Here is a 25,067-nt window from a genome sequence, read left to right on the forward strand (position 1 = left end):
TTTATTTATAATAATTAATAATAAAAATTATTTATTTAATTTCTAATATATTCTATTTATTAATTTTTTCTTGATTTTCTGGTTTAACTTCCTAAATTTTAGGTTTATTCAGTTATTTAATCTGTGTAAACCTCTTAAACAATTCACAGGTTTCTTCTAACCAAAGACTGATACAACTCAATCCCTGCCAATTCCAGATTTTTAGTCGGATTTCTATGATAAATGAAAAACAAACAAACAAACAAACAAACAAACAAACAAACAAACAAACAAACAAACAAACAAACACTACACACATTTGAGCACAACTCTTTCTAATTTAATTTAATTTAATTTAATTTAATTTAATTTAATTTAATTTAATTTAATTTAATTTAATTTAATTTAATTTAATTTAATTTAATTTACCAACATTGCCATTGTGTATTTGAGGCCACTGGACGTTTTTAATGTGCAGACTGTATTGTTATTAAATCACTTGTGCTAGTGTATTTTTTGCATGCCTTTTACCAAACAAAAACCTCAAGCAAGGGCAATTTTGTCTCTTTGTGTGTGTAAGAATGTGTGTATGTGTGTGTATGCGTGCAATCGTGCATTTTTACCCCTCTAGCACTAATTATGCAATTCTCCAAAAATTGCATTAAAACGTGTGATGGAATTCTAGCTGTCAATGAGTTCAGTCTGAATATTTCACCAAAGGCTGTGTCTATGAACAATGTGTTGTGAAACAATGCATAAATTCTATCGGTCTTAACAACCTAACAAAAAAGAAACTTTTTTTGGGGTGTTTCATTAAGCACTTTCACAGTTGAAACACAAACAGGCAATTCTTCAGTCTGAGGGCACACTTGTGTTGTGACGGGTAACGAACAGCACACAGCCACTCCAGAGGCTCTGTCTCAGCCAAGGCTTTTATAAATATCAGCCTGACAGAGAGCCACATACTACTCCATTATTAAAACAGAAAACAGTGCCTCTCTGTTCATCATTTATTCTGCTCTGTGTATGTTAAACCTCAAAACTTCTAGCAGCATTGTGACTTCAGACACCCCTAGTGACAAAAAGAAATGATTTGTCAGGCTCGCTTTACAAGGGAGAGAACTCAGAACTCCGGAAGGCCTCGTTGATTATGTCCGACATTAATTATACAAACAGGGGAGATATTAATTTGAAACTATTCATTATTCCAAATGGGTTTGGGAAATAAATAGCCCTGCAGTTCAGGTGTTTTACATTCGTCTCGGTTCTGTTGAAATGTAGGAGTACAGTAGCCGTTGGTTTCCCCAGAATAGATTTGATTAACTTCTTTCTCTTTTTGCAGTGGGAGGAAATTAGCGGCGTGGATGAGCACTACACACCCATCCGGACTTTCCAGGTGTGCAACGTGATGGAATACAGCCAGAACAACTGGTTGAGGACCAACTGGATTCCTCGCAACTCTGCTCAAAAGATCTATGTGGAGCTCAAGTTTACCCTAAGAGACTGCAATAGTATTCCCATGGTCCTAACCTGCAAAGAAACATTCAACCTACACTATCTGGAGACAGAAGAAGACCAGGGAAATAAGTTCCGTGAGCACCAGTTTTCCAAAATAGATACAATCGCCGCAGATGAGAGCTTTACTCAGATGGACCTAGGTGACCGCATTCTGAAGTTAAACACAGAGGTCCGTGAGGTGGGGCCCATGACTAAGAAGGGCTTCTACCTGGCTTTCCAGGACGTGGGAGCCTGTGTGGCCCTAGTGTCGGTGCGGGTGTACTTTAAAAAATGCCCTTTCACAGTGAGGAACCTGGCTATGTTTCCTGACACGGTTCCCACAGACTCTCAGTCGCTGGTGGAAGTTAGAGGCTCCTGCGTCAACAATTCCAAGGAGGAGGATCCACCAAAAATGTACTGCAGTACCGAGGGAGAGTGGCTGGTGCCTATTGGGAAATGCCTGTGCAACATAGGTTACGAGGAGCGGGGAGTCGCTTGCCAAGGTACAGTTTTTCTCTCACACCCACACTTTTATCCTTACAGTGCCTTTTTCATTTCACGGCCCATTTTCTTCCTTTCATCAGTGTAATGTACTTGCACCGGCTCTGTAGACAGCAGCTCTAAATGGGACAACTGAGTGAGTCCCTGGAAAACCATTCATTTGTTTATGCTGTTCATTGTCTGTAATAGCGGAGCATTTGGCTCACGATGGAAATGTTTCTAAACTCCATAGCGAGCTGAGTTTCTGTCCCGCCCTCAGAGTGTAAATGGATTTTTCCCAGATATGGACACACCTCTGATCTGTCAGAGGTGCTCTGGAGAGAGGAATATGAGAGCTCTGTGCAACTGAGGACAGAGCAGATCTGTGATGCAGACCCCCTCAAAGGGCAGCTTGAAGCAGTTAAGCTTGTGAAACACTTCTCCGCATCACCTCATCAGACGCACAAATAGATGTCCGTTAGTCATTGAAGAGGAACAAGTGCGTGTGTGTTTGATGTGAAGTATGTGAGACTTCCATAGCTTTGTGAACTTTTTTTTCTTTTGAGTCTAAAGTCACAGATTCTTTTCATGTACTTATATTTAAACATTTTAAACTGCTGCAAAGATCTTTTTTCTTTGTCGCATATTCGATTCAGCGTGTCAGATTGAATATAGTTTGGGTTTAAATGCAAATCAAAGAGCAGCCAAAGGTTTTGTTGCAGAAACACACTTGTTTTTTGTCTTTACAATTGTATTTTTTAAATTTTTCGTTCATTCTAAATAGACATCTTGGACCATTTTATGGATAAAACACCTTGCTACCAAGACAACATACTTACAAAAAATTGCATTAGTACCATTATGGTATGTATTTCTATTCTAAGGTATTACACAGTAGGTAGAGCATACCACATTTAATTTAGGGGTACTAATATGAACCTTTTAAGGGTAAAACATTTTTTTATGCTCTTTGCATACTATTTTTTAATATGCTTTGTGTAGTTAACTTTTTAGACTAAAATATTTCCTAAATATACAGGACAATACAGTGGGTAACCCATGCATTTGTACGTTTTAGTACAATTTGTTCATTCCCTGATGGTTGGGTTTTGGGCAGGGTGCGAATTATACATTGACGATCGGGGGGTCAATTTTTTCAGTTATGTTCAGTATGCCTCAATGAACTAAAGTCATCTATTCAATTCAATTAAAGCCCCGTTTACACAGGTCTTGATGCCTAATTCCGATTTGTTGTCTATATCTGATTCTTTTTGCCTGTCTCTTTACACGTTCTTTTAATTGTGACCAATATGCGATTCATGTGTTTACACGTTTACACTTGCCATACAATTTACGACGCCGTGTATGCGTAAAGGTGGGTTCTAGCATCTGTGCCACACTAGCCACGATGGAAAAAATTTTCTTGCTTTTAGCTCTGTGAAATATGCGAAGTTCGCCCAACTTTAAAATGATTTTGAGACAGAGGAGGAGGAAAAGGGCCATCATTGCAGCTTGCACCTATGGTTTATATATGGTGTCCTCCACCATTCAGAGGAACTTTTGGGTACGAGAGAGATCTCGGGTCTGGTGGGAGCAAATTGTGGCGACCGACCACTTTCCTCCTCCATGTTTCCTCTGTTGTTGTTGTTTACCGCGTCGGCTTCTCCACACACGCTATTCCCTCTACGTCATTAAACCGCGGAGAAGTACCACATTGTCGCAAGTTTAATGATGTACAAAGCAGAATGCCTCAATAAATATGATCTGCCTGTTTACATGATAGTCACGTTGTCACATATCTGAATTTATATCTGATTTATTTCCACATTTGAAGGAGGCCTGAAACTGATCTCTGAATATCCGAATGAATGTATTTTTTTGTGTTTACATGGTCATAGAAAAGATCCGATCTGTGTCACATATGAGCAAAAAATCGGAACTGGGTCACATTTAACTGGCAGTGTAAACGGGGCCTATTTTACTGATCAAACTTTTGTTTTCAGTGTTTTGGGAGCTATTGAGTGGTTCTCAATGATATTTGTGATTATTAAATACATGGTGCATTCCTGAACCTATTAATAGATGACCATAAAAGACTGCACGTATTTCTTATTTTACTATTTAACTTCCATGTGAGCAAGTGTTAAAAAAATACTATGCATCAAGTTTATTGGCCCCTTATAGTACAAACGCCTATTTTACAAGAAACATGTTTTGTGAACAGTTACGCTATCTGTTAATGCTCTAGATTTGCAGCTAAATTTATATTTTTGAGCGCAAACATGAGTTCACAATGGTATGAACCATTATAGGGGTGGTCAAATACAAGTATATTCACTTTATCTAATTTTTAATTAGTAATATTTATTTAAGATACACATCAGAGCAAACTACTTCTTAACTATTAAAGGGCAGACCCCCATACATCTTTTTTTGTTCTTCAGGGGCGATCAGGCATTAATTAGGGGAGTCAGACCCCCCAACCCCCCCTGTAATTCGCACCCTGGTTTAGGGGTGGGGTTTTGGTGTATTCGTACCAATTAAATTATATGATTACTTATAATTAGCCACCTTTCCGACAATATAGTTGGGCTGATGATTCAAAAGCATATTTGTTTCTATTTTTTTCTGATGCACTGAAACAATGCAGAGATGCTCACAAACACAATTTATTAGGAGACAAGCCCTTCAGAGAAATGATCAGAAATGTAAATCAATATCCAATTGTAGACTGTTTAGTAATCGGTTATTAATTTCAAATTGCACAATAACCTTCAGTGTGAAATTGTGCTTTTCAATTTTGTCTGGTGACTGTATGTTTATGTTTTGCTGTGGTTGAGCTTATAATACATTGGCTTTGCTTGAGTTCTTCAGTTCTACCCATGATATAATTTGAGTTAAGACATCTCCCTGGTGAAATCACTTCTGCTCTTTGGAAAATGCTCAGTCTATCCTATCCTCCAATACATTCCAGAGATGTTTCACTATTTTTATATTTTTTAATTTTTTTTATCCAGCTGTACTCTTATTGATGTGCGAGAATCCCTGATTGCCAGCTTGAGTTCTGTTAGACGTATGTATTTGTGTGTGTATTCATGTGTCTGTTATGGAGCGCTATATGTGGAACAGCTGCAAAATGGGTCATGAGGGTGTTTACATGGAGGCGCATCTGAAATTCGCATGCCATAAGCAAAGTGATGAGAAAAACATGACCACTCTTTCCCCAGCTATGAAAAATAACAAATTAACCATAAAAATTATAAGCTGAGCATGACCTCTTGTTCTAGCATTGTTTTATTAGCTGTGTAATTGGAGGATAGTAGTTAAATCATAAAGGGTCTGTGACCTCTGACCTTGTGCTTTAATTTGAGGGATGACACCAGTCCCTTTGAAGATCAAAGATCTTTCATCACTGATTATCTCTACTTGGAATTATGTCACTTTAAATCTGTTAAAATACTAAATAAGCTGCAGACCAAGGTTATTAGTTTCAAGTTTTTAATTAGTGTCAGTTTTAATATGATTTTGTAAATTTGCTATACATTTCAGTTTAGTTTAAATTAGATTCGCTAAAAGCTTAGCCTTTATTTTATGAACACATTTCTAGTTAGTTATATATTTACTTTCTGTTTTAGTTGCTAATAGAATTATAGAATTTAATATACAGTTGAAATCATAACTATTAGCCCTCCTATGAAATGTTCGTTCTTTTACAATTGTTTCCCAAGTGTTATTAAAAATTATAGTTTTAATAACTAATTTCTAATAATAAATTATTTTGTCATGGTGACAGACAGTACGTAATATATTTCTACTTATTTTGCAAGATACTAGTTATCAAAAGTAAAAAGTAAAACATTTGGATTTTAAAGACTTAACTAGATTATTATGTTAACTTGGAAATAAATAAATAAATAGGGGGACTAATAATAATGTCCTTAAACTTGTTTTATGTGCAGTTGAAGTGAAAACCCTAACCCTACAGTATAGAAAACTATATAATAAAACTATAAATGATATATAATAGTTTTGCAAAGTTAATTGAACATGTCCACTGTCAACCAAAGCAAATTTTAGCATCTGCACAGCCTATATTAACTCTTGTGCAAACCTCTTAGTGATAAAAATTAAATAATTGTTTGAACAGACACTAAACCAAAAATCAAATGTAACTTTGCCAAAAAACAAATGTAAAAATTACAAACATTTCAGACAAACAAGTTGTTTTTTTTTGCATGTAATCATGCACTTGGCTAATGTTCTGTTTCTCTAAACAGTCGCTGGTCAGATTTTGTTCTCCAAAATTAGTTCTTATTAATTCTGAAATATGAATTTGTAGGTAATTATTATTTTATTTCAGTTAATATTTTCAGCAATACTATTTGTTTGAATATGTTTTAGTTTTTCATTTAGTCTGAGATTTTACATTGTATTACAGCTAACAAAGATGTTTTTTTAGTTTTAATTTTAGTTTAATTTTAGTTTTTGTAACATTATAGTTTCATAAATATTTTGTGTATATATATATATATATATATATATATATATATATATATATATATATATATATATATATATATATATATATATATATATATTGTGTGTATATATATATATTAGTTTGAAGTTATTATTAGTCAAAAGAAAAAGCTCTCCAAAATAAAACAATGCTATTACTAATGCTATGCTTAACTTTTAAATGTTAATACGTGTCACTCATGGATTTAGGGGCATCAGACACACAATTATACATTCATTATACATTTATTTTTTATTAAATTTAGCTTTAATAAATATCACTGTAAAACATAAATGGAAATTATAACATAATTAATAAAACATTACAATAACGTTGGAACTGATTACCAGATTTAAATGTTAGAGATTATTATTAACCAATTCATTTCTATTGGATTGGATTCTTTTCTATGGCTGGTTGCTGTGGACTGGATTCTATTGAATTGGACTTCTATTGGATTGAACTTAAACGAATATTATTACTAACCAATTTATTTCTGTATAATTTTTTTACCCTAAATACATATGAATATTAAAAGATTACAACAACATTAGAATAATACAAATAAAAATATTTGGGATATTTCATTTGTAAAATGAAATCATAAAAATAGAAAACACATATATGACAGCAACTGATGACTGGGTTTAAATAAATAAAATAATTAAATACTATAAATATATGAATATTACACAAAATCTAATTTTACAAAGGATTCCGTTTTCAGAATTGGACCCTTTCGAAACGACCCTCATTAATATTTCTATGCAGACACTCTTTGTTTCTTAATTCCTTATTCATCAAAGGTGATTTATATGAAACATATGTGATTTTTGCGTTTCTCGTTTTACTCCATAACTGGAATGAAACATGGGATCAGCCAAAACACGGTGAAACTGAATACAAATGCTGATGTCTGAGACCTGACCATACATTTCAAATAGTTGTGCATGGTCATGCATTTTCGCTGGCTAGTTTTCTAGCCTGTGGTTTGGCAGGAGCTGTGTAGGACTGATGCCTCTGAAGGTGACTGCTCCATACAATTTATCAATCCAAACACTCATTTGTGGCGTGTAGAACCAGACGCCTGTCAAGTGATTCAGTGTGTCTCTAGGACGTAAATGATAATGACAAGGCAATGGGAGGTCTGTGATAAGTACACAGATGAGTGAATGAACTATTGACTGAGTGAGTTGTTAAGTGATTGAATGCATGATCAAGTGATGATATGAAAGAATAAATAAATGGAAGAATGATTTTTGGAATTTTTTTAGAATTTATATTTAAATTATTTTTAATTTAGGGCTGGTATTGTTAACTAAAATTTAAACTATTAAAAATAGTTTAAAATAAGATTTTAAAAAATTAAGGTAATAAATGATAAATATTAAATGGAAAAACTTGAAAGTGCAAACATGTAAAAAAAGGTTAATTTGAATCACACAAATACTAACCAGAAACAAAAGAAAGTAAAAAATAAAAAAATTAAATAAAAAAATTAATAAATTAAATTAAATTAAATTAAATTAAATTAAATTAAATTAAATTAAATTAAATTAAATTAAATTAAATTAAATTAAATTAAATTAAATTAAATTAAATTAAATTACTGAATATCACAAAAATACAACATAAAAGTCTACTCTTCCTCCTCCTGATCACCCTGTAATGAAAATGGTCATGTCAACAAGCTCTGCATTAAGAGGGTGATTCACCATCGCCTTCTGTTTTCTGAAGAGTTGTGTGAATGTTTGGATATATTTGACAATCTCTTATTAGTTTCAGTGCCGCCTAATGGACACTAATAAGGGCTTATATTACTGGAGCATGACAGCTGCTGCGTCGCACACTCTTGTGTAAGGAAAGGGTCTAAGTCACAAATCTCTCGGCAGACCCGCTGTGCGAACGGATTGATTACGGCAGGGAGCTTTGAGTGTGACTCTGACAGAGATATTTTGAGGTGCGCAGACCTCCATTTCAACACTTCAAGTGTGGATGAGTCATATAGCGGGTTTTGATGCTTCACTGAGGGAGCGCCTCTTAAATAATTAATAGCCTTTTGTCTTTATGGAGTACAACTGCATGCGGTTTCCTGAGTTATGCCCTTGTAAATGTTTGGATAGAAAGTTTTGTTTGAGACACAGATGAGTTAAAACTCTCTGTAAAGTTTAGGCATTGGGTTACAATATCTGACCTGCAGTTGAATAGTATACATTTTATACATTTCATCTGAGATGTTTTTAGAGGCTTGATTTGAGGAAATGGGCATTTCTGTAGCCCTATTAGAGCTGCATGATGAATCTAAATAAAACATTATGGCTTGATGTGATTATCAGATTAGAGTTTTCATTGTCTCTGAGCAGCTTTTGCCATTTGTATCATCATTGTAAAATGCTTCAGTAGTGGAAGAACATCCACTAATGGGCAACTAAGTAATACTGAAACATATTGTTATGTTATTTACCTATCTTCAACACATCATTAAGCATTGCTATTTAGTTATGTAGTGCTATTTTGGTTTATATGAATTAAATTATAATAGAAAAAAACATTCTCTGTTTGTTTTCATTAAAACTGTGTGGAAAACATGATTTAAAAATGTATTATATTTATATAGTTACATTTTAATGACCTTGTTAAATCATTTCAGAGCACAAACAGTAGTCAACATTAAATTGAATCAAAAAGGCTTTCAAAATAGTCCTAACACAAGTTTTTGGACAACTTTGATGAAAGGTTCATATGATGAACCACTTCATATACATATACTGTATACAATGTGACTTTGTTCCTATATATTTTGGCAATTTTTAGGAAGTTAGAACCTTAAAGGGATTGTTCACCCCCCAAAATTGGAAATTTATTAACCATTTACTTACATACAAGTGGTTCCTAACCTTTGTGAGTTTCTTTCTGTCGTCAAAAGATTTCCAACATTTTTCTAATGATCTTGTTTTGTGTTTAACAGAAGAAAGAAACTCATGAAAGATTAAAACAAGTAAATGCTGAGTAAATGATGACAGAATTTTCATTTTTGGGTGAACTATTCCTGCGTACCTGTGATATTTTAAAAGTATTTTCATTCAAAATGCAAATGAATGCATATGTGTGTGTGGGAGTGCGCTTGTGTGTGAATGAATGTGTTAATATGTGTGAACTTGTGTGGAGAAGTGATATATTTCCCACAGATGAAATGGAGGTTAGTTTAATTATCAGCATCAGTAGAGCCGCAGACCTAGAGGTGATTCTTAAGTGGATTTTCACATGTTCATTATTGCTAAAAGAAAGGCTCCACTATAACGGTGTCAGCACTAAGTGTGTGGAAATATTGCACCACATCATAGCCTTTGCGTTGTTGTTTGCACATTTTTCATCTGAGTTTTGCTGCTCGTTGTTGTCGTGCTGCACTGTTTAGTTAAATTGATCCAGGATTGGAAATTACATCCCATTATGATAATGTAATAGAGCAAGTGAACAATCTTAAATCTGTGTGAAATTGTTCTAACCATAATTTGATCTTAAAACAGCAAATAAATGGATTATTTGAGCCGGATGTCTGTCTGTTTTGTGAAGCTTCCCATGTTCGCAGCTGCCACGGGGCTCCTTTGAGAGTGCCAATGGTTTACATTCCGGCTGGATTTACCAAGATATACAATCCCTGTGCTCTATATCCCTGATTAGTTATCAGATCTTATTAATGCGGCGGCAGAAAGTGCAATGGGTTATTTTAACAAGCCCTCAAAGCTGGATGGAAACCCTTGAGCCAAAAGCTGGATTTAATACAGCCTGACGGATACTATTCTTGGTTCTTTAGACAGATTTGGGGTTTGATAAGGCTTATTGATGCACCACCTCAAAGCAGCTGTACTTCTTGTCTTGATGTAAATCTGCTGGTGCCCCTCAATTTGAAAAATATAAAAGTATTGTACAAATCTGCAGTTTTTTTCATTGTTTTCTATAGGTAATTAGGTTCTTTGGGGGTGGAGAGGGGGAGTCTGGCCCCCATCTGGCCCCCCTAAATTTGGAACCGCAGAATAATGGAACAGTGAAAACTGCATTTTTACAAAAAACTACATGATGATTGTTCTTAACCTGACCGAACAACATGTGGTTAGCAATGTTTTTAAACCACATTTCTAAAAAAAACATCGGTGAAAGAGCCTGACTAGTTTGTGTTTGCAGATCTTGGGGAAAACAGAAAACAATACCAATATAATGCTTTCCACATCTGAACAACGCTAACTCTCTACAGCACGTATTATGATAGATCTATTTTTAAAAAATATATTTCCTTTCTAAGAATGGTTTAACTTGAAGTGCTGTAAAAAATTGAGAATTTTTTTAAGTACTTTATGATTTGTTGCCATATGGCAACAACCTCCAACAGTGGATCTAACTTAGAACTTTCAAATTTCTAACTTTTCTTATAATTAATAATTTTGTTGTTTTTTTATTTTATTGGTGTTGCAGTATTATAAGCTTTAACACAGAACGTATAAATGACACCTTATACATACTTTCCAACAACTGACATTCCACCAGCTTTTATTTATTCCATTCTTTTTGCTGAAAATTATTGCAAACAAAAATAATATTGTATTATCACGTATACAACATATAGTAGGTATGAATATTTCTTCCTGTAAATATTATAACAAATAAAAACAAGTCTAATATATCCAGATGCATTGGAATAATGTAGCTACTAGCTAACAATGTTTGTATATTATACTATATACTATACTATGTCTCAGTCACTGCTCTTATCAAATGTCCAATCTGTATCATTTTCATGGTCACTAAATCCCATTTCATCCTCACTTTCATCTGCAGGAAAAGTCAGTTCTGTTCTTTTCTTCTTTTACTTACCGTAGAACATGGTGGTCCTCACTAACACACTTTTGCCTGTAATTATTCATTGATTTATTCATTTTCTTGTCGGCTTAGTCCCTTTATTAATCTGGGGTCACCACAGCGGAATGAACCACCAACTTATATAGCATTTCTTTTACGCAGCAGATGCCCTTCCAGCTGCAACCCATCTCTGGGAAACATCCACACACACTCATACACTATGGACAACTTAGCCTACCCAATTCACCTGTACCACATGTCTTTGGACTTGTGGGGGAAACTGGAACACCCGGAAGAAACCCACGCGAACGCAGAGAGAACATGCAAACTCCACACAGAAACGGCAACTGACCCAGCGGAGGCTCGAACCAGCGACCTTCTTGCTGTGTGGCGACAGCACTACCTACTGCGTCACTGCGTCGCCCCCTGTAATAATATCTGATCAAAAGTAGATTTTATCCATAGTGCAATTCCATTAGCATATGATATGACTAATCAGCATTATATTACTAGCATTCATGTTGCTATTATTACAATTAATCACAGCTGACCTTGCTAGCTAGCTAACCTATTGCAATATTGCACATTCCACTATTGCACAGGGTTGCCATTTGGCAACACATACATTTGATCGATTTACAAAAAAATTATTTGATTAAAAAATAAATAAATTGAGTTGTGAATATGTCATCATAACTTGCTGGAGGTGATGTCTCAGATTTTTTTTGGTGGATCTGACATGAGTTTATCCTTTGTTTTTACTGACGTTTTCATTTGTATTGAGAAATTACTCACAATAAACAGCAGTCTGTCAGAAATTGTGCCACAGAAAAAAAAACACTGCACATCATGTGACTTAACCAAAGCACCTAATTGGCTAAACTAAGGTCTTCTCTTTCCAACAAAAACATTAGAATGTCGGTCTTAAAGAAACAGTGGCAGGGAAATGAACATAAAAAATCATGTTGCCATATGGCAACACCATGTGGTAGAGGGCTATTAAACTTGATAGATTCATGAGCAAATAATAAGTGGAAATGCATGGCAACACCCTCAGTGAACACAAAGCATGACATTTTTTTGACACGTGTGATGTTGTTATATTAAATTGGTCAAAAATGGCAAATACTAAACACAAGAGATAGGCCTACCTGATAGTCAGTATCAAAGTGTCAACCATCCAGTCATGTTGTAGACTACATAATCTGAACAATTTAGAGAATTTAGTCACCCCTTTAAATGTGTCGTTCATCCCTTTATCAGATATAATGTGTTCCTTGTTAAACTATTCCATCACTTATATTAGATGTTTGATTATAATTTCAAGGTGAATAAATATAAAACAATCATGATTATTAAAATCTTTATGGGAGGTGATATTAACAATAAAACTAATTTCCTTATATAAAATTTTACTTATTCAATTGTATTTGTCTGATCTAAATACAGTGAAACTATTAATTTTGTAAAACAGTGTTACAGTTATAAGTATTATTACACCAGTTTTTAAATGTCTTTCATCACTTAATCAGATATATTGTGCCTCTTGCTTGAACCATTCCGTCACTTATATTAGATGTTGGATTATAATTTCAAGATAAATAAACAGAAAGCGATCACGATTATTCAAACTTTATAAGAAGAATGTAACAGTAAAACTAATTTACTTATATCAGATTTTACTTATTTGACTGTATTTGTTAATATAAATACAGTGAAACTAGTAATTTTGTGAATCAATCTTACAGTTATATTAGGTAACACTTTATTTTAATGGTCCATTTGAGTATTAGTAGACTGTCTAAGAAATATCTGCTGATACTGCTCTTTCAACAGACATTTAACTGACTATAAGAAACTTTGCAAGTACATGTCAACTTTCATTAACCCTAGCCCCATCCCTAACCCAAACCTAACTATAATCTAATAAGAATTAGTTGCAATGTAACTTAAATTCAACAAACGGACCATCAAAATAAAGTGTGACCTTATATTAAAAGTATTATTACAGCAGTCTTTAAATGTGTCTTTCATCTCTTAATTAGATATAATGTGTCCCTTGTTTGAAGTATTCCATCACTTATATTAGATATTTGATTATAATTTCAAGATGAATAAATGTAAAGCAATCATGATTATTCAAACATTATAGGAAGAATGAGATATTAACAATAAAACTAATTTACTTATTTAAATATTACTTTTTCAACTTTATTTTTGTGATTTAGTACAGTGAAACTAGTAATTTTGTAAAACAGTATTACAGTTATATTATAACTATTATTACACCAGTGATACACGATCAATCAAAAATCATTGCAATGATTATTAACAAAATAAAACTATTATTATAATTATTAATATTATTATTAAAAATATTAATAAAACTATTAACCATTAGCCATCAATGATTAGCCATCAATGATAGCCATCAATGAACAAATTTACTTATATCAGCAACCGATCACCCAGACTGTATTTGCTTGATATAAATACAGAAACTATTAACATTGTGAAACAGTATTACAGTTATATTATAAGTATTATTACACCAGTGATACATGATCAATTAACAATTTTATTTGTTGCTGAAGAAACATATTTTTATATCAGTTGGTAAAGTTTTGTTCCTCACCACTGTCTCCACTGGCTTGCTTGGTTTTGGGACTTGTGGAGGTGCGCATCGATGGATTTGCTCTCCAGTGTTTGGACTTTCAGCAGTGAAATTTAAACTACACTGAAATTAACTAAACTGAAATTCAACACTAAAAACTAGACTGACACAATTTAATTTACTAGAACGTCTATGTTAAGGTGATTTGACACAATCTACATTGTAAAAGCGCTATGGAAATAAAGATGAATTGACAATAAAACCAATTGTACTTTCTTTTTCAGGTTGTTTATATATATTGTAGTTTATGTTTTAGTATTTAATGGCAGGTTTTATTTCATAAAACTATTACAGACCTCCTTTTTCTTGTAGCTGACGATGGAAATCTGACAAAAAACAGGTCTTAAAAAGCTCTGTTGAAGACAGTGGATTTGTTGCAAAAGCGCTTTGATGGCTGAACCGGCGGTGCATCAAGGGATGAATTTATAGACTGTTTGCTGCGATCTGAATGGGATTTTAAAAAATCAGTGGCTCTCGCTGTGGTTGTGTTGTTCGTGTGCTCTGAGTGTTGAGTTTCCTTTGAGTCGGTAGTGGTGATAATGAGGCTGAGTTTTGCAATACCCAGAGCATGAGGCTCAGATGGGGAACGTGTTCGCTTGCCCGGCTTTGTTTCAAATCACAGCAGCAGGACAGCTCATTAATTTTACGCACTGATTGCTAAGACTGAAAGTCCCTAAAGAGCTCTCAGTTAGTTACGATAGTTTGTGCTCACCTCGATGGACAATTAAAAACACTCATGAAAAAGCTTAATACAGCAGTTGAGGCCTCCTTCAAGGGTCGTGCTCTCTCCCTCAAGCAGATGATGGAACTTTAATAGATCTTCATCTGTGCTGATTTCTCATTTCTTTGCACAATTAGTACACGGTAATTTTAAGCGGTAATCATGGGTAGTGGTAGTGTTGTTTGTTTCCACCTTTGGAGTTCTGGCTGGTGGATCAAAGGCTGTGTTTTACATGCCTGTATGTTGATCTCATGCCAAATGTTTTAAGGCTGTGACCATCAGCCAACGTTGAGCTGACCTTGAGCGTTCATCAGCTTAGTTTTTGCAATGTGCTTAACACTGCAGCCACTAGCTGCCACCGTCAGTGGCTTTTTGGCCAGTAGACCAAATTGAATTTGCATTCGGCAGTCAGAGAGACAGATTATTCTCTGATTGGTTGCTTAGCATACTGTAGTGCACAAGAAGAAAGCCAGACGAGGAGGAGATACAGTTGAAGTCAGAATTATTAGCCCCCTGTTTATTTATTTCCCCAATTTCTGATTTTTTTTTTAGAAGATTTTTTCAACACATTTATAAACTTAATAGTTTTAATAACTCATTTCTAATTACTTATTTATTTTATCTTTGCCATGATGACAGTAAATAATATTTGACTAGACATTTTTCAAGACACTTATATGCAGCTTAAAGTGACATTTAAAGGCTTAACTAGGTTAATTAGGTTAACTAGGCAGGTTAGGGTAATTAGGGTTAGGGTTTGTTCTGTAGATTATATCAAAAATATATAGCTTGAAAGGGGGCTAATAATTTTGACCTTAAAATGTTTTTTAAAAAATTAAAAACTGCTTTTATTCTAGTTTCTTTATTTAGAAGAAAAAAAAATTATCAGACACTGTGAAAATTTCCTTGGTCTGTTAAACATAATTTGGTCTGTTAAAAAATATTTAAAAGAGAAAAAAAATCTAAATTGTCTTGTCAGAGCATTTCAAAATGCAGATTTATTTTAAAGATAAAGATCAACATGATTATATAAATGGTAACATCTATCTAAAGTAGTAACTGCTGCACTTTTGAGGTCACCAGTCATCACTTTGCCATTCACAACAATGCACCCAATGTAATGATTGCTTGGGGTCTGACTTTTTTATTTACAATAAGGCAACAGTGCTATTGATGTGTTGCCTCTTTCCTTTCAGCTTTTAGGTTTGGGGACCATTAACAGTACAATGTTTTCAGGCAAAGAAAGGAAACTTTTATATATGCTTTATTTTAACATTTTTGGACCGAAAACTCATTAACCCTGAAAATAAATCTTAAAATGGGTTACAAAGTGGAAGTTTTTGAAAATGCAGCTGTTGTCGTGTTCATGCAAGCACCCAAAAAAAAAAATTATAAATTGTATAAAAATGATGATGTCATGCTTATGCATTGTATGTGTTTAGGGCGGTGTAGACAAGCACAAAGAAATACACAACAACGGTATGTTTGTGTACAGTATGTGGTATTGTTAAGTTTTTCCCAATGGTTCATCAGCAAAGTGTAGATTTACTGCACATCACAACCAAAATCAGAAACGCATCATACACGCACAGCAAATTCTACATTCAGCTGAAGTCAGAATTATTAGCCCCCTTTGATTTTTTTTTTTCTTTTTTAAATATTTCCCAAATGATGTTTAACAGAGCAAGGAAATTTTCACAGTATGTCTGATAATACTTTTTCTTCCTGAGAAAGGCTTATTTGTTTTATTTCTACAAGAATACATTTTTTTAAACCATTTTAAGATCAAAATTATTAGCCCCTTTAATTTATTTCGATAGTCTAAAGAACAAGCCATTGTTATACAATAAGTTGCCTAATTACCCTAACCTGTCTAGTTAACCTAATTAACCTAGTTAAGCCTTTAAATGTCCCTTTAAGCTGTATAGAAGTGTCTTAAAAAACATCTAGTAAAATATTATTTACTGTCATCATGACAAAGATAAAGTAAATCAACTATTAGAGATGAGTTATTAAAACTATTATGTTTAGAAATGTGTTGAAAAAATCTTCTCTCTGTTAAACAGAAATTGGGGAAATAAATAAACAGGGGGGCTAATAATTCAGGGGAGGTTAATAATTCTGACTTCAACTGTATATACTGGCATTCCCAACAGGCAGTGCTTACTAACAAATACTGGCCAGGCACACTTAAAGGACATTTTTTGTCATTTTCAAAGATCATAGATCATTTTGAAAACGTTCTAATTTAAATGTGAAACTATTTTTAACTTTATAATTTTTGCAAATGCAGCCTTAATCTCCCATGCTTTGTTGGAGCCCTTTTGAAGTAAGGAGTGGACAAAATGAGGTTTTAGGGTCTGGATTTGCTCAAGCATCAGAAAATGCACTGTATATAACACATAATCATCACAGCTGTGACCTCATAAAGCCCCCGGAATCATTCTCACATTGACCAGATCACATGTGTTTAGTTACAGTACCTATTTAAGAACTGTGTGTGCAGAGAGAGAGGGCAAACTCTGTGAACATATTTTTTTTTTCAAAAAATTCTATTTCTTCTAAAGTTATGTTCTTTGTATTTGTCCTTCTCAATTGCTAATACGTTTTAATTTTAATCTACATTTATACCACTGTGTAATTTTAAAGTTGTATTTGTACAGCTGTATGTAACTTTGTAAAGCACAGTGAGAATAGCTGCTGACATGGCATTAAAATCTCAAATACCAAAAGTAAAAGATATTTGCCTTGTACATTTAATTTAATTTAATTTAATTTAATTTAATTTAATTTAATTTAATTTAATTTAATTTAATTTAATTTAATTTAATTTAATTTAATTTAATTTAATTTAATTTAATTCTTTTAGTTTCACTATGAAATCCTTATTTATTTATTTATTTATTTATTTATTTATTTATTTATTTTACAAAAATTTACAATTCTTTTTCACCGTATTGTCCAACACAACTGTGATTGATGTAACATTGGTGTTTTCTTTGAATGAACCTCATGGGATTGTGCCCATGAAGTTGTGTCATGTTAAAACAGGAAGGCAGTGGTTTGTGCTGCAATTCACAATGACAGTGTGTCAGACCCACTAAATATAGATAGTTGAGGGAAGAAAATAGCTGTCTCTAAAGCATTTCTATATGTTTATCTGATTGATGAGGGGAGTGCAGTAAATAAGCCGATCTTAGCCAGAGAACAGTAAATCAGATAGTCTATAGCAGTACCAGAATTGAGATTTGTTTTATTTATTCTGTTTGATTTGTATTGAGGTCAATAATAAAACCTTGTCCTTGGTTAAATATTGTGATTTCACCTGGTTGTTTAACACCTTCGCAGGAACAACTGGCTTCTTGCACACACGACCAAAGCTTTGTTCTTAAGAGTATTGTCATTTTCAGGTTTTCTGCAGGCCTTTCATGCTGGAATTATCTTTCATAAACTAGGGTCAGGTCCCAGATGGAAGCTATTATTGTACCTCTGACTCATTGCATTTGGTTTTTCTATCAATTTCAAGCAAGGGGACACTCACTCCCTGAGTATTTTTCTAGCTGTTTTTCTTACGAACATGTGACCCCAAAGCATTTTTCCATCATAAAGTCTCAGTTTTGACATTTTCCATGGACAAATGATGTGAGATTACTTCGTGATGTGCTTGCAACATAATAACCATGAAAGGTTACTCATCCAATTGGTCAATACATGAATAAGAGCAGCCCTGCTGACACAAACAGTCATGAAACAAGGTAGAAATTAGGGGTAAGCGTTGTGACCAAAAAAAAAACTGTATTTCACAATATACAGCAAGACTCTATTTCACACTAGGTGCCCTATCATACACCCGGCGCAATAAGGCACAAGACATGTTTTGCGTGGTTTGTTGCTATTTTCAGAGCAGTGCAACCCTAATTTTCACATATTGCACCACGTTGTTTAAAAAGCAAATCCATTTGTGCTATTTTGTGGACTCATGGGTGTGCCGGTCTATAAAGGAGGTGTGTTAAGGCGCATTGCTGGCACATTGCTATTTTGAAAAACTGAAATACACCATACCATTGACCAAGTAAAAGCTAGTCTAAAGTCCAGCACAGAGCGCATTTGTTATGCGCATATGCAGGTTCAAATGCTTAATACACACAGGATGTACAGCAATACACTGTATTAAAATAATTTTTTCTACAAAATATAAAAACCACCAACTACATGCCTTCTTCATCTCTGGCTTTTTTCAGGTTATTCATAACAATTAGCATTTTTATTATAATGTTGTTATTATTAGCAGTATTATTTATTATATGCATGTTTATATTTGTTTTAATAAAAACAACTTTAGATGCAACCGACTAAAAGGGAATCTGAGATGAGACTCTGATTGGTTTAATGCATGTTATGCTCAAAACACACTCATAACTCATTAAGAGAATAAGCTCAATCTTTTTACACCATACCCCAGGGCGCAAAGTGTATTTTTCTGTCCTTAAAATTGTAAAAGTGGATTCGGACATGCCCTTAATGGTTTTGCGCCATGTGCTTTAGACTTTGTGCCTAGATCGTTAAAATAGAGCCCTAGCTATATTTCCATACACCCATTTTTATCACATAAAGTAACATTCTTGATGAAAACACAAAGATATTACATTTTAAATAAATGCACAAAAAATGTATGCGCACAGCTGAGTAGGATAAACTTTTTATCCAATAAGACAAATGAACATTAAAAGAAAACACTTTTACCAAATAAATTCCAGTATGCACATCTCAAGTCACATTATTTTGTTTATTCATCGTAGGAAAAAAAATACTATGGAAGTCAATAATTACAGTCTTTGAGCATTTTTTTTAAATCCTTTTTTGTGTTCAGCAGAAGAAAGAAAGTGATTTGTGACAAGTGAAGGGTAGGTAAACGATGACAGAATTTTCAGCTTTGGTTGAACTATTTCTTGAACTATCACCTATAGTTAATAGTTTAATAGATTTAAATAGTCCATATCACAACTGTAAAAATAATGACACAGATAATTTAATTACTGGAATCACTTTCACAGCTGATAAAAGATAAAAACAAGTCAATCAGCATCCATTATGATTTAAAATCATTGTTCATTGATTTGGATGCGGCGGCACGGTGGCTCTGTGGTTAGCACTGTCGCCTCACAGCAAGGTCACTTGTTTGATCCCAGTCTAGGCCAGTTGGAATTTCTGTGTGGAGTTTGAAATTGGCCTTAGTTTATGTGTGTGAATGTGAGAGTGTAGGAGTGTTTCCCAGTGCTGGCTTGTGGCTGGTTGAGCATCCGGTTCATAAAACATAAGCTGGATAAAGCCTGGTTTATACTCGACGCGTCTGCGTGCTTGACTAGGCGAATGTGACGTCATTGTGGAGTTTGCGGAGGTTTTCTTTGAGTGCGTGCGACATGACTGCGTTTTTTTTTTTTTTTGAGCGAACAGTGCGCATCTTTATGATCCGTGATCATAGAGAGAACCTAATGATCAATAATTCTTGGCTAAAAATAGCAACAGCAGTGGGAAAGGAGGAAAGTTTTGTTAAAAGGTTTGTAAAAACCTGAGGGATGAGGTTGTTAAAGCCAAAAGAGGCTATGGCAAAAGTAGAGACCCAGATACACAATCACAGAAATCTGTTTTTCCACCATTTGTAAGTTTTACACTAATGTATATATTGCAAATTTGAATTTAAAACAATTTAATAGTTACAAAACTATTATGAAGGAACAAATTATTTCTTTGATAACTGGAAAGGAACATTTGAACCTATCGGTTTACAATATACTGATGGCCTGTTTTTCTAGGCTTTATTGGTGATAATGGTCAGGAATGTTGAACCATTATTGCCTTTTTAGCATAATTATAGGACAGAAACTAGCCATACAGTAATGTGTGAATTGTGTAGTGGGCTAAATCTAAAAAAAAAAACATCTGTATTTTTAAGTGTGCTTTTTTGCCTTTTCTTCTTGCCATAATAAAAACATATTTGTAGAGCAACCCATGTTCTGTGGCCATTAATATTTTAATAAACTTTAATAAGTAGAACTGTCCGAGATATAAACAAAAACAAGTGATGCATCAAAGTTTGATTAAAAAAATCTTGAACGGTTATAAGAATCTTTATAATCATAATAATTTATAAAAACAATAAAAATAATTAGTTTAAAAATATTGAATGATATTAATGATATGACGTTCCGGAAACTTTCTACTTCTCTGTTTATCTGTCTGACTTTACGGTCAGTTTCTTCTGACCGCCCCCTGTTGTTTTGAAGAATATCACATCGGCGAACGCGGCAAGTATAAAAGCCTCGTCCGTTTCGTGAGATGCGTGCGCAGTCAGCGGAGGTGTGCGATGCGGCATCAGGTGAAAGTATAAATCCAGCTTTAGTTAGCAGTTCATTCTGCTGTGGCGACCACTGATAAATATAGTGACTAAACCAAAGGAAAATGAATGAATGAATGAATGATTTGGATGTTAATATTTAGCATTCTTTGTGTCGGTAATGTTACAGATTTTACATGGCTAACATGATGTATACTGTGATGCTGCATAATTCCAGTTGATAAAAACTGTTTATTTTTCGAGGTCAATAATATTGTCTGTACATTCTAATGCTGAAACCAAAAGGATGTTGTTACAGTGCAAAAAGTCAATTAATCCTGCAAACAGATCAATTCAGCAGTGAGTTATTTGTGTAGTCTTCCCGCTGCATTTTTCCTAATGCATCCGAGTAAACACCCAAGGAGATATTTGACTTTTGAAAATCCCATCATTCCACTTTTTATAACAAAAACTAATTAAATCTTAGAAACCCCTGCAGCATTTTCTTACTGTTTCCACCGAACATCAGCTGTGCAGGAATCTGGTGGGAAAGGAGCAGTCTAAATAACCTGTGTGGGTTTACAGACGCTGCGTTTGTATTGAAGACACCATAATGAAGTCCTGACCCAAGAATTAATTAAAGCAAAGAAAGCCACAAATCACAATGACCAAGACGAGCGCTACAGTGCCAGGGCTGTTCCGGCGCTCCATGTGCAGGAGTCTTTTCAGGGCGTCAAAGCTTGTTTGCTTTTCCAACTGTTCCTTTATGGCCTCACCTTGCAAAGCACCAGAGTAAGAAGAGTCTGAAGGGAGAGAAAACTCTTTCGAAAGTGGGCCCAGTGCTTTTCACTTCAAAGATGGTATCCGCAGGCCCTGGAATGCAGGCCCCAGGCGGCAGATGCAAGCAACGGATAGGGCTGTTTATGCGGCATGGACCCCCGATGGTGGATGGGACACAGGATGGAAGGGGGTGTGACTGTGATCGATGAGCATGGTGCTGGCCTGACAGCAGGACAAGGCCTTTTTGACAACCACTGTTCCAGGACTGCTTCAGTCTGAGCTTCTCTCTTTCATTCTCTCTCTCTCTCTCTCTCTCTCTCTCTCTCTCTCTCTCTCTCCCCCCTCTCCTCTCTCTCTCTCTCTCTCTCTCTCTCTCTTTCCCTCTCCCTACACAGGGGGAAGCACACCATTCACAAGGACAAGCACAATAGAAGCTTCTCTCAGTGCTTCATGTCTGTTTTTTTTAAATCACACTTGAATTTTGACAGCACTGTTATTAATGAGTTTCTCACCAAGGCTGCTACGTTCTTTTATTGCTCTCACATGTACCTCAGGGGTCGTTTACACAACACCACTTTCCACCACAAATGGAAAACTTATCATGTTCCGAAGCCGTTCGTTTACAAGACAACAGCGTTTTGGGGCTTAAAAAACAGTATTTTTCAGAACAGGTTTTGTGCACACATGCATTACATGTTCAGTCCACAGGCATGCCTGAGTAGTTGACAACCAAAGAAAGAATGACTGTTTACTAAACCGTATATACACAGGATTGTAGTGTTTTCTTACAAAGCAGCATAACACAGCATTTTCAGTTTCATATAACAGCCTTTTTATCATCGTAATCCATAAGCAAAAAAAAAAAAAAATACAAGGTATGTGTATGTACTTAAAGTTATAGTTCACCCAAAATATTAAATTTACAGTACTCTCCCTCAGTCTGTTGAAGATGTATATTATAATGTATACAATATGTTCTTCAGTTGAACATTAAATTAGACTTTTTGCTGAATCTGTTGTCCTTGGAGATTCATAAAATGTAAGTCAATGATCACAGGCTTTTTAGGATAAACAAACAATTCCCATTCATTTATTCATTTTCCTTAGTCCCTTTAATTATCAGTGGTCGCCACAGCAGAATGAACCACCAACATATCCAGCATATGTTTTATGCAGTGGAGGCCCTTTCAGTCACAATCCAGCACTCATAAACACCCATGCACTGTCGCATTCACACTCATACACTATGGCCAGTTTAGCTTATTCGATTCACCATAGCGCATGTCTTGGACTGTGGGGAAAACAGAAGAACCCACGCGAACATGGGGAGAACATGCAAACTTCACACAGAAATGCCAACTGGCCCTGCTGAGACTTGAACCAGTGACCTTCTTGCTGTGAGGTGACAGTGCTAACCACTGAGCCACCATGACACCCAATTCCAATCAATTCCGTTTTTCCTGGTGATACTCAGATCTTATGAAAGTGAAACGATTGGTTTGTGCAAGAAATTAAACATTATTTCCAATATTATTTGTTTTAATCCACAACATGGGCACATAGTTCTCAGTGCTAACAACTGCTAACAAGTTTATGAACTCATATTTTAATGTGCAGTTGTACTTATGCATTATATGAATCACCAAATGCCACAGATTCAGCTAAAGATCTTCTGTCTAATTAAATTTTTGGGCGAACTATACCTTTGAAAGACTGACTCACTGACTGACCGATTGATTGATTGACTGAATGACTGACTGACTGACTGATTGATTAAAGGGGTGGTCCACTACGATATCATATTTTAAACTTTAGTTGATGTGTAATATAGCTGTGTGAACATGAACAACATCTCTGAATGTAAGATGCTCAAAATTCAATGCAAAGGGAGACATTGGATTTTACAGAGTTAGCTTAGCAAAGCCTACAAGGAACGAATTTGGGGACTACAAAAAAATCCATCCGGGCTAGTGAGATCATAAACGCTTCAGGTTACGCATATTCATCTCGCGCACACACCCTGCACAGCAAAGGTAATGCTGAAATGCTATAGCAGAGAAAGCTAAAATGCCATGCAAACACTGCTATTTACACAGAACTTGTTCTGTTTCTAGATTTGGGCTTCCAAAGAACATGACACAAAGAGAGAAGTGCTTACAGGTTAATTTTAATTATGTTCCAAAGAATTATATAAAAAAGGATATAATGCTAGAATTTGACAAAGGAGAACTTCCAGAATCTTTCCCAGTTTAGTGCTGGATTCAGTTAAAATCGCTCCAACAGACAAAGCTGTGGACTGTGAGCCACAACCTGTATGTATTTTTATTTGTTAAAATTGATCAGCTACAGGCACAGTTTCTTGCATTGACGAGAACATAAACAAGGATGTGAACAATGGGAAATGCTGTTTGGCACCACTTACAGTTTAGCTACAAATTCATATTTATCAGTCAAACCCCTTTAAACAACCACAATCTTTAGCAGCACGTGCAGTGTCTCTCTATGCATGTCTCTCTATGTGGCTGCTTTCCATGCATTCTACATTTTAAATAACAAACTTGCAAAAAATATGAGAACGTTTTATATTACTTACACATGCTTATTTTGAATATATTAGATACTAAAATAGATTTTATTTTAGAGAGCAGGCGTGAGTTGTGTGCTCTTCACTTCTGTCTGATTCAGGCAGCTAACGCTGCTAATAGCTGCTCTGAGCCACTGACTGGACTATTTACACAGTGCAAAAGCAAGTGACGTGGAGCTAATCTGCGAATCACAGCACATTGTGTTAGTGGACTAATCAGAGCCTCTTGAGGGCGAGCCTTTCAGAGGGACTAGGAAATATGACAGTTGTTTTCATGTTAGCTGAGTAGCTGTACGTAATCAAAGTAAGATATATGAAAAAATAATGTGATTTCTACAAGTGAAGCATAAGCACACATTGTTTGCATCTTATAGACAAAGCCAAGCCTTAAAAATACACTGTGGACCACCCCTTTAATGTTTATATATATATATATATCTATTTTTATTGTAATGTCAATTACGTCTCATCCAATCAGACACAATGAACAACCATTTTATCCATTGATTCTTCCTCTGGAGTGTTTATTTTATAGAAGGGCATAGATTATTTTTTTAAATCTAGATTAATCTCACTGTAATCTTGGAAGTAATCTAGATTAAAATGGCTCATTCATATTCTGGCGAAGGCATTCAGAAAATGTGT

At 34.7% G+C, this 25,067-nt stretch overlaps 1 protein-coding gene across 3 annotated transcripts in view; it reads left to right on the top strand.

The window, feature by feature from the left end:
- Positions 1–25,067, top strand: part of epha3 (eph receptor A3) — a 202,178-nt gene that overhangs the window by 20,125 nt on the left and 156,986 nt on the right. For all 3 annotated transcript variants that reach the window (XM_056464942.1, XM_056464943.1, XM_056464944.1), the window contains exon 3: positions 1,322–1,979. In XM_056464942.1, coding sequence (XP_056320917.1) covers positions 1,322–1,979 — 658 coding nt within the window. The remainder of the gene's footprint in view (positions 1–1,321; positions 1,980–25,067) is intronic.

Source organism: Danio aesculapii, chromosome 9 (assembly GCF_903798145.1).
Source record: "Danio aesculapii chromosome 9, fDanAes4.1, whole genome shotgun sequence".
Taxonomy (NCBI): domain Eukaryota; kingdom Metazoa; phylum Chordata; class Actinopteri; order Cypriniformes; family Danionidae; genus Danio; species Danio aesculapii.